General features: G+C 40.0%; 1 protein-coding gene across 2 annotated transcripts; it reads left to right on the forward strand.

Annotated features, from left to right (window-relative positions):
* The first annotated feature begins 3,646 nt into the window (after positions 1 to 3,646).
* On the forward strand, positions 3,647 to 9,389 carry aldoab (aldolase a, fructose-bisphosphate, b). Of its 2 annotated transcripts, none has more exons than XM_012852418.3 (7): positions 3,647 to 3,761; positions 4,892 to 5,010; positions 7,601 to 7,867; positions 7,964 to 8,124; positions 8,242 to 8,500; positions 8,664 to 8,863; positions 8,948 to 9,389. In XM_012852418.3, the coding sequence occupies exons 2-7, from the start codon at positions 4,899 to 4,901 to the stop codon at positions 9,038 to 9,040; spliced, it is 1,092 nt and encodes a 363-aa protein (XP_012707872.1). In that variant the 5' UTR covers positions 3,647 to 3,761; positions 4,892 to 4,898; the 3' UTR covers positions 9,041 to 9,389. The 2 variants fall into 2 exon arrangements, with proteins under 2 accessions (XP_012707872.1, XP_035997647.1); XM_036141754.1 differs by lacking the exon at positions 3,647 to 3,761 and adding an exon at positions 4,645 to 4,725.
* Positions 9,390 to 11,410: the final 2,021 nt, after the last annotated feature.

Below are 11,410 nucleotides of genomic sequence, written 5' to 3' on the forward strand. Positions count from 1 at the left end.
CAGTCAGTGTGTGAGTTTCTCTTTAGCTGATTTATTTATACAACACTTTGGTCAACAATTTGTTGTTTTTTAAATGTGCTTCAGAAATAAATTGTATTTGAACAAATGCGTTCATAGGCAAAAAGTTAATTAATTAACCGCCTAATTTGGGGATTGTCTGAACACCGTTCTCCCTCATAGTTATCTTTGAAAAAGAGGCAATTATATGATTTATGATTGTTATTTTAAACACAAACTGGCTTCTGGTGATAATACGGGTAAACTGCACACTCCTCGAGGAACAAGATGGGTTCATTTTGGTCGTCAGAGAAAAGATGATGCTATATTGCTACATGGGGCAAAGGAAAAACTGAGCTCAAATCATTTAGATGGAAACTTGGTCATTTCACCATCTGTTTCAGTTTTCACACATGAGTATTTCAAGCCTTCTCATAATACACAATAAAAAATGAGTGTTCTCAGCCTAGCTAGTATGTGCTAATTTTGTGTAAACTCAGACACTGTGAGCTGGTTATCAAAAAGGACATGGTATATCTTGCTTATGCTCTTTTTGGACAGTTTTGGAAAGGGAATTAAACAAAAAGTATTTTTTTTAAACCTTAATAGTATCTGGGCAATAATGTTAAAACTAAGACTGGTCCAAAATGATCGGTGGTTTGTTGCAGCATGAGACAAAGAGCCACATGAGCTTTGATTATGTGGATGACATAAAGCGTTGCTCCGTCCTGCACATCGCTGTCATTTCTCTGCCATGTCTATGCCTTTTTTTTTTTCTTTTTTTTGACTCATTCAGCCCACAGCCCTCAGCTCAGGAAGTGAACCTCCCCCGCTCGCTGCTGCTCAAACGTGATAAAGCTTACTTCTTTCAATTTCAGGGCTCCAGCTCTACCCAGCTGTGTGACACGTCCCAGGGTGGATATGACACAGATATAAAATGTCCAACCTTTTCTAGAGCTTGCCATTCAACCCCCATTCCTGCCAAGCGAAGACGGGTGAGAAAGGTCAGGAAAAGGTCAAGGATCAGTGCTCTATGTTTCTGTGTCTGGCTTGGATTTCTAAGGGCAGGTTTGCAATGTCACATGCTCCACAAGCCCCTCTGTGTGCTACTAGTGCATGCGCTATATAGAGTGTCTATGCAAAAGTTTTAAATCCCACTTAAACTTTGTCACATTTTGTCTCGTTACAACCACAATCTTCAGTCATCTTATTAAGATTCTATGTGACAGACCAATAAAAATAGATCACAAGAGCAAAGCAGAAGTAGGCTATCAATTATGCATGTATGTGGAAAATTGTTTAAAACTATAAATCTGAATAGTGCAGCATGCATTTCTGCTTTTCTCAATACTTGAACCACCTGTCACTGCAGTTACAACAGGAAGTTTTTTTGGTGTGCGTCTCTCCCAGTTTTGAATGTCTGGAGACAGAAAATTTCTCCATCAACTGATTGCAAAATACCTCAAGCTCAGGCATTTTGGACGGAGAGTGTCGCCGTTACATTTGGGTCTGAACTTTGACTGGGCCATTTGAACACCTGGGTGAAATTAACCTAAATGCTAACATGGTAGCTGGTGCTGTATGTTTAGGGCTGTTGTCCTGTTGGAAACTAAACTTCCACCTCAGTCTCAGGTCTTTTACAGCCTCAAACCAAACTATTTTTTTTCCCATAACTTTGACCAGCTTCCACATTCCTGCTTTAGAAAAGCATGATGTTGCCATCATTACGTTTCATAGAGTAGATCTTGGGTGCAGGCGGATGTTCGGTGTTAATTTTCTTTCCCTCAAAGCATTTTGCATTTCAAGAAAGTTCTATTTTGGTCCTATCTCTCCAAAGCCCCTTCCTTCTCATAATTGTGTGTCCACCAACTTGACTTGTGAAAAACTTTATGGCTTTCGTTTCAACAACTTCCTTCTTGCCACTCTTCAATGAAGGCAAGCTTTGTGAAAGACAGAGCTAATATTTTTGTGACAACCAGCTCTCCCACCTGAGCTATGGTTATCTGCAGCTACCCCAGAGTTACCATTAGCCTCTTCTCTGCTTCTGTGGTGGAAACTCTCCAGTTTAGGTGGATGGCCATTCAGTTGTGCAATACTTTTTCCATGATTATAACTTGGTTTGAACAGATCTCTGTGAGGGATTGCTGCAAAGCCAAGGACAATGCAGACGATTCTCCCTGTGGCTCTACGCTTCTTCAGGAGTGAATGCTGCTTGTCAAGACTTTGATGCAATCAAATGGGTTCCGTTATATAGGATTTTTCTTTTTTTTACCAATCTGTAAAATCTGACCCAATTTGTATAATCTGATTGAATTTGACTTTGTAAAGTGCCTTGAGATGACACATTTCATGAATTGGCTCTTTATAAATAAAATTGAATTGAATTGAATATGTTCAAAGCTTGGGATATGGATTAAGAACCTAACCCAGCTTCACTGAAAACTACCTTGAGTTATTTTATTTTTTTAAAACAGAGACTCTGATCATTGCTCCAGAGCAGAAAACTCCCTTGATAGTGAGTCACTTTGGTTTTCTTGGTTCCTCTGTTCAGTCAAGCAACAGAAATTTTGGTTAATGGTTCGATGAGCCGTTGTCTCTTGGAGCCATTCTAGACTTTTGGTCGAAAACTGTTTGTATCTCTCGAGAAACATTGCCACGCTAAGGCCAATTCTGTTCAATTCCGCTCTTGAACTAGGGATTCCTGCTTTTATTTATTTTTGTTTGGATTGTTGCAACTCTGTCTTTACTTGTTTTAACAAAGTTGCTTTTGATAGTAATCAAATGATCCAAAATGCTGCATTAAGTGTGGATGAGAAGTTGTCTTTTCGTAACTAGGCTTTGATTGCTTTTTATTATTTTACTTTATTTTAAATTGTTCGTACTGTTTCTGATGTCTTTTGTGAAGCACTTTGTGATTTTATCTGTGAATGGTGCTATATAGATAAAGTTTCTCCAGAACTTTCTCCCTGACCTGTCTGCTATGTTCCCTGGTCTTTGTGACGCTGTTGATGCTCCCTAACAAACCCATTAGGCCTTCACAGAACTGCTGGGTCAATACAGAGATTAAATTATATGCAGCTGTACTCTATTGACTCTATGACTTCTGCAGATAACAGGTGGATTTGATGTGGGTGCATCAGAGTGAACTGATACACACATTTCAGATTTTTATTGTAAAAAAAAATTATTCCATATCTTCAATTTCAACGACACACTCTATTCGATGTTTCTCCCGATAAAATTCATCATAGTTTGTTGTAACTTCTTGACAAACTTGCAAATGTTTCGTGGGAAAGAGCACATATGCAAGATACCATAAACCGCAGGCATGTTCTAACACACACCCTTTAATACACCAACTGGCCTATTTTGTTTTATGCAGTAAATTTTGTAGCTGAAAAGTGTCTTAGATCTACACATTTCACTAAAATCCTATAGAAGCTTGTATATGGGTGCAGAAATGTAAAAACCTGTCTGTCCACGTCTACAAGTGGTCCAACTGTGTTGCATTCTCTGCCATTCACCGAAACCATCTTTGCCCTTTGGGTGGCTGCTCGCTAGCATGCTACTCCAGCCCAAGAGCCTGTTGAATGTCATAAACCATCTCTGGTTGCGTCCTGTTCTTTTTATAGCTGGGCAGCTGAAATGTGAGGGGTCACAATGGGAGGATAAATACGAGGGCAAGCGCGACAGAGAGGTGTCGCAGACGAAGGCCGGATCTTCTGCCTACCTCTCTCCTCTCAGCTCTCCTCTAAAACTCAAAGGTAAAAAAGAGAGCGTACAATCTAAAATGTGCATTTTTTTTCTGTTTTAATATTTTGAATAATTAGGTATAAAACAGAGGTAATGCCGTCAGGTTCTCGTCATTCTTACAGAAATACAAGCTAATGTTACAGCTGAGCAGAAAATTAAACATGCTGCATGCTGCATGCAACCCACAGGCTCACCGCTACATGTTACATAAATGCTTTTTTGCTTGTTTATTACTAAGCAGGGTTAGTAGCATTCACCAAAGTGCAGCTGTCTGAACATACTATTTTGTACCCACATGACCAATATGAAAGCATGCGACGATTGAATAGGTGCTTAGACGAAACTGACACAGCATCACAGACTGTGGTCAACCTCTAGTTTCCATTCTATGTGTGAGAAGTTGCTAAAACCTGTTATTCAAAAATACTCTAAACCTGGTATGGCTGTTTGTATGGTAACCTTCCTCCAGAGTAGCATGGCTGCTGAACAAGTGGAGTATTTTACTCAGCTTAGAAGCCTTGCAGTGACATACCAAGTAAATTTAGCTCAACCTATTCATAGAGCAGGCAAAGACAAGAGTTAGAGGACAGCAAGGTCAGAGATAAGGGGGTTGGAAATTGGGATAGGTCACTCACATGCTAGAAGTGATTTTTAAAGTGAGGTGGATGGAGTGTAGATCTCCTGAGCAACCACAGTTTGTAAAAGGAATCAACAAAAACCCCGATAAGTACAACAATTTTTTTGTTTTTACTCCTGTATGTATGCGTGCTTAAATCAGCCTCTTTGCTGCTGGTACAACCGAATTTCTCCACTGTGGGGCAATAAACGAATATTTGTATTCTGCTCTTATGTAAGCTATACTAATGAAATGCTTTAGCTGGTTGTGTTTTTTAGCAGGGCACAGAGACAGCGAAAACCCTCTTTCCCACCACTTCCGTCACACTGTCAACCCTCACTTCTGTCCCCTTTTATCAAGTACTTTCCCACACATCTAGAAGAAAACCAAAACCTCAGAAGCACGATATGTTGCACCTTTGCAGTTTTGTTGAACTTTTGCCCCCTACTTTACATGGTAAAGCTAAACCCCATGTCTGCTTTTGGTGGTCCTGACCTTAATCTTCACTTCCCCACTCTTCTGCAGAGTCAGGATGCCTCACGCGTACCCTTTCCTCACTCCTGAGCAGAAGAAGGAGCTCAATGATATTGCTCATAAGATTGTCGCAACAGGCAAGGGAATCCTTGCCGCAGATGAGTCCACAGGTAAGTGAGTTAGAACAGTGAACACCCACCACAAATGTAAAGTAAACATACCTGTTTAAAAAAAATCTATATTGTAGCAATTAGAGTTGGTATCTAAATACTGTCCACCATCATAAACATAATAAAGGCTGTATTGAGGTCTAAAAGCCTCCATCTATGGGGCACTTGCTCCACCGCTATGTCATGTGGCGCGATGTGTTAAGTTTTTTTTTTGTTTGTTTTTTTTTTTATTAATTTTTTTTATTGTTGTTTTCACAGAGTACATGGCCGGCAAATATGAACTATTCCTATTGATCATTTATCAATTTTCTATAATGTAGTTGATGAAACATTTCTAAAATAAATGTAGTTTTCAAGAAGTATGCCATTTAAATAGCCTCATATCCAAATCTTAAGCATCAATATTCTGTTTAGAACATGAACATGTTGGTAAGGTTTGATAATTGTAGTTTAGATTTTAAACTATAGATGAAAAAATGTTGCCCAGATTCCTTTAAAAAAAATTTTTTTAAATAGCCATTATAAGTGTGTAGGCTCAACAGTGAAACATCTCAAATTGGGAGCAGCCATTTGTGTGCTATCATTATTTCTAAAAGGCATAAAAAAATAATTGAAAGAGACTTTTCTTTTTACAAATAAGATAAAGAACAAGTGAGAGCATAAAATAATTGGGTTGAGGTTTGACTAGTATTTTAGATTTTGACCAATATTTTCAGCTACAAATAGTAGCATAACTAGCGTGCCAGGGTGCAGTGTACACCCAGTGTCCAAAAACATTCTTGTCATTTATTTACTATATTAGCCTTTCTCCACTTGTTACCCTGAATACTGTTGCTCAAACATTCTAAAAGTTGTATGGGCATCTGCAATGCTAATTTTGTAATGTAAATGGTGACTGGATAACTCTTCATGAGACAGAAATCCATTGGGGAAATGTATTGAGATCACAAGATACACTGTCGTGCAAAAGTGTGTACACTCCTCGCATTTATGTAAATGTTTTGGTATATATTTTCATGTAACAACACTGAAAATATGACACTTTGATACAATATAGATTCATCAGATTGCCAACTGTCCCGTGTTGGCCGGAATGTCCCATTTATTGTGTCAAATACGGGACACTTTTTGTCCAGTGTTTGAATACTGTCTGCAATTTGTGTTAGCAAACACTGGATGGCACTCCACACCTTAAGAGACCTAAATAAGGAAGTCGCATTGAAGTAGAAAGGACGCTGCAGCTTTGCATCACTCCCCTACTGGTCACTGGGAGTTCAACATGGCATCGCGTGGCAAACAACTCTCTGAGGATCTAAAGAAAACAATTGTTGCATTACATAAAGATGGTTTCAGCTATACGAATATTGCTAACACCTTGAAACTGAGTTACAGCATGGTGGTCAAGACTATAAAGTAATTCAAAAGGACGGGTTCCGCTCAGAAAAGGCCTCACAATGGTCAACACAATAAATTGAGAGCATGTTCTTAGCATCATATCCAAATTTTATTGAAAATAGATAAGAGTCCTGCCGTATTGTTACTGAGGCTAAAAGGGTACATGGTTAGCTTGTCAGTATTCAGACCAAATGCTGAACACTGCATCAAATTGGTCTGCATGCTTGTCGTCCCAGAAGGAAGCCTCTTCTAAAGATGCTGTACAAGAAAACCTAAAATCAATTAGCTGGGGACAAGCATCCTAAGGACATGAATTACTAGAACCATGTCCTATAGTCTGATGAGACCAAGGTAAACTAATTTGGTTAAGGTGTTGTCAAGCACGTGGCCGCAACCAGGTAAGGAGTGCAAAGAGAAGTGTGTCTTGCCTACGGTCAAGGATGGCAGTGGGAGTGTCATGGTTTTGGGCTGTGTGAGGGCTGCTGGCTGTGGGGAGCTAAAGTTCATTGAGAGAGCCATCAATGCCAACATTTACTGTGACATACTGAACCGGAGTATGGTCCTCTCCCCTCGGAAACTGGACCAAAGGGCCGGACTCCAACATGATAAGGACCCCAAACACACCACCAGGAGAACCGACGCCTTGTTAAATGAACTGAGGATCAAGCTGTTGCACTGGACAAGCATGCCTCCAGACCTAAACCTCACTGAGCATCTGTGGGGCCTCCACAAACAGAAGATCAAGTCTTTAACATCCACCACCTCCATGATGTCTTCATGGAGGAGTGGAAGAGGACTCCAGTGGCAACCCGTGAAGCTCTATCGAACTCCATACTCAAGAAACCTAAGACGGTGCTAGAAAATAATGGTGGATACTCAAAATATTGATACTTTGGGCACTTTGGACATTTTCACTCAGGGGTATACTAACCTTGGTTGCCAGTGGTTTAAGCAGTAAGTTATTTTGTGGGGACAGCAAATTTACACTTGTTATACAAGCTGTACACTGAATACTTTACATTCTATAAAAATGTCATATTCTCAGTGTTGTCCCACAAAAAGATATTTACAAAGATGTGATGGGTGTACTCACTTTTGTGAGATTCTGTATATATACTTGTAAATTAAAATACCATGGTGTCTTCTGTACAGTACAGTCGTGAAAAAAACTATTCACTGGTTTTATAACCTGCAGGAAGTGTGGCTAAGCGCTTCCAGAGCATCAATGCTGAGAACACTGAGGAGAACAGGAGGCTGTACCGCCAGCTCCTCTTCACTGCTGACGACCGCATCGTCCCTTGCATTGGTGGCGTCATCCTCTTCCATGAGACCATGTACCAAAAGACCGATGATGGAAAGACCTTCCCACAGTACCTCAAGGAAAGAGGCATGGTGGTCGGCATCAAGGTAGACAAGGGTGTTGTCCCTCTGGCCGGAACCAATGGCGAGACAACAACCCAGGGTGCGTAAAAAAGGGAGTTGGGCATGTACTAAATCTTTTATCAACAAATTGTACAACTTTTGACATATACTTTTAAAATACTTTCCCTCCTAACAGGTCTTGATGGACTGTATGAGCGCTGTGCACAGTACAAGAAGGATGGTGCTGACTTCGCCAAGTGGCGCTGTGTTCTGAAGATCACTCCCACCACCCCCTCAAAGCTGGCTATCATGGAGAACGCCAATGTACTGGCTCGCTATGCCAGCATCTGCCAGATGGTGAGATCTCACAGATTGACCCTTACATTATAAGGAGTATGTTTCCTCTAATGTTCTTTCCTCTTGCCACCATTGTGTTATGAAGGGTTTCACTCCCTTTATTCCTGTCTTCCTTAGCATGGCATTGTCCCCATTGTTGAGCCTGAGATCCTGCCCGACGGTGACCACGACCTAAAACGCTGCCAGTATATCACAGAGAAGGTCCTGGCTGCCGTCTACAAGGCCCTGTCTGACCACCACGTCTACCTGGAGGGCACCCTTCTCAAACCCAACATGGTCACGCCTGGACACTCCTGCTCACACAAGTACAGCAACCAGGAGATCGCCATGGCCACTGTTACTGCTCTGCGTCGCACTGTGCCCCCTGCAGTTCCTGGTAAACTGCACACATAAGGCATTCTTGTAAAGAAAATGGCAGCTGCAAAGTTTTCACGAAGTCTAGCCTTTTTTAGTTCCAGTGTCAGTTCTAGATAGAAGCGCTGATATAAGAGCTAAAGGTTCAGAGATTTTTTTTAACTATATCTCTATTTTTGGTGCAGGAATTACTTTCCTGTCTGGTGGCCAGAGTGAAGAAGAGGCCTCTGTTAACCTGAATGCCATGAACCAGTGCCCTCTGCACAGGCCCTGGGCTCTGACCTTCTCATATGGCCGTGCCCTGCAGGCCTCTGCCCTTAAAGCGTGGGGGGGCAAGAAGGAGAACGGAAAGGCATGCCAAGAAGAGTTCATCAAGAGAGCTCTGGTAAGAGTTGCACTGCTACTGAACTGAATGCTCCAGTGTACCGAATATACCTTCGCTAATCTACATTTCATTTTCTTCTTTCAGGCTAACAACCTGGCCTGCCAGGGCAAGTATGTCTCTTCTGGCTCCAGCGCTGCTGGTGGAGAGTCACTGTTTGTGGCTAATCATGCTTATTAAGCATGAACACACTTCCCACCTTCTACTCACCATTATTGCATCACAATATATAAAAAGGGCACGCCTTCTGCAAAGGAGTGCCTTTCAAATTCTTTGTTCACCAATAAGAGCAACACTAACAACTTTTGCAACACGTTGGCCGACAGCGAAAGAAAAAGAAGGGAGGGAAAACTTTGCATATAGTGGTTGATGGAAAATGTTTGTCTCCATTCCCTTACCTTTTATTTCTAAACACCTTTTTGTACAGGTGAAGATTCCCATTTTGTTTTTACACATTTTGTTGCTTGATCTGCTTCGGACAAGTACAGTGTATAACATGGTTACATGAAATAAAGTTTGTATCCAAAGATGTTGCTTTACTTCCTTTTTATGGGGTATTTCTCTTTGCACAATCTTTTAATGTCACAAAGAACCAACAACAATAAGCTGAAACCACACACAATAACTGCTAAAACGGAATTGTTTTAAAGAAAAGCTTTCTGGATTAACATCCACGTTTGTGCAAATAAAAGAAAAAACTATTGCTTCACAAATGTTTAGATGACACAAATAAAAAATGTTTTGTCTAACCATGCTTCACAAATGGAAATAAAACTCATTGGTTTTGCAGTCTTTAATACAAAAGGCTGTGTGAATAACAGGCAGAGCAGATGAAGCGCAAGATCACAGGGTTATTCTTAGCTGTATGCAGTTCAGGCAGCTGTGAAGCACCAAACGTAAGCCACAGCAAATGCTTTATCAGTTTTAGTCACAGTGGCCTCCTTGCAGAATGTGACTCTCACTTTGTCACCATCTAAACATGGCAGGGGGGGTTAAGTTTCATAACAGCCCAGTTCCAACTCAGAGAGTTGCTGTCAAAAAAAAGTGCCTTCTCTTTTCTCTTAATTTTTAAATTGTGAAATAAATTTGCTGATAATTTTCAGAATAGCTGTAATGTACGAAATAATGAATTGTTTAGATATTGCTTCAAAACATGGTAAAGATTAACTCAAAACCTGCCAAAGAAGGAAAAGAAATATCAGCAAACAATTATTGTTTCCCTTACATTAAATGTGGACTCAGCCTTTCAATGGCATCTCCTGCTCAAAGCTTGAAGATTGAACTAGTACATTTTTATTTTAAATTTAAATACTGACAATTTGTGCCTTGGAGCAGTAATTCTGATTTACTAGGGGAGCCAACAAACACAGCAAAGCACAGCACTGGATAAGCCACTTTTTTCCTGTTGTGTTACCGCTCAATTAGACCGTGTAAAACAGATCCTAATGTCACCAGACAATGTTTGACCTTCCATGGCTTGTTACAAATGATACAGATGAAAACTAACACATTGGGGCCTCAAAAAGTGTTCTTGTAGAAGCATTACAAATAACAGCCATTTGCAAAACTGTATTTCGTAAACAAATATGACGGTTAAACTCTTTTCTTTTAGGTTTTCATTTTAAAATGTGAGACAGTCAAAGGTCAACTTTGCAATCTGTATTTATGGCCCACTCTGTTCTACATGGTCCATGTAAAACAGAAAATATTCATGTCTCATATTTACTTATTACTCTTATCTCGCTTTTAACTAAATTGCTTTGAAATCCTATCTTTCAATGATTATGCCTCCCGTAGAAGTTGCTTCATTGGACTTTCCAGCTGTTATGCCATCACACCATGGCAATTTAACATAAGTGGCGTCCCAGAGGAGGGCAATCGTAAACACAGCTTAAACTGCACACATATCAGAATATCACCTGTGACATTTTGAGTCTTTCAGAAAAATAAAAGTTAACAAAAAAAATTGTCAGCTAGTGATAATAAACTGCACTACGAAAACCTTAAATTCAAATGCCTGAATCAATCAAGTCATTTGGTGTAGCCAACAGTCTGATTTAACTGTAAAGTTAACTGACTCAACCAAATTTTGTGGCACATCTGTTTCCAGATGCTGTGATTTATCCTCATGTTTGCTTAAACCACAAGTCTTAAATGAAAAGTCCAAAGTTATGCCCTTTCAAAATTAACTTCCAGTCCAGAGGAGTTAGATGCTCCAATATCTAACCTGAGATGCTTTGCATATTTGTCTAATAGAACATTTTAAAAGCTTATAAGGCTAAAAGTGCTAATTTCCCTTAAAAGAAAGGTGAGAAGCATAAGCTTAAAAAGCTAGTAATTCCTTAAACGGTGAAGCCTTGCATAAAAGCTAGTAATTACTAAAGAAAGGTAAGCAGTCGCTACAGAGCTCGTAATTCCTTAAGGTTTAGCAACTTAACACTGAAATAGTGTTATTATTATGTTATTTTGAAAGTTTTGTCATAACTTGTGTTTGTTTTGTGTTAGCAAGATGGAGCCAGAACGTCTCACATCTGAAGCTGCACCTGTGGT

This window comes from Fundulus heteroclitus, chromosome 10 (assembly GCF_011125445.2).
Source record: "Fundulus heteroclitus isolate FHET01 chromosome 10, MU-UCD_Fhet_4.1, whole genome shotgun sequence".
In the NCBI taxonomy this organism is placed as follows: Eukaryota; Metazoa; Chordata; class Actinopteri; order Cyprinodontiformes; family Fundulidae; genus Fundulus; species Fundulus heteroclitus.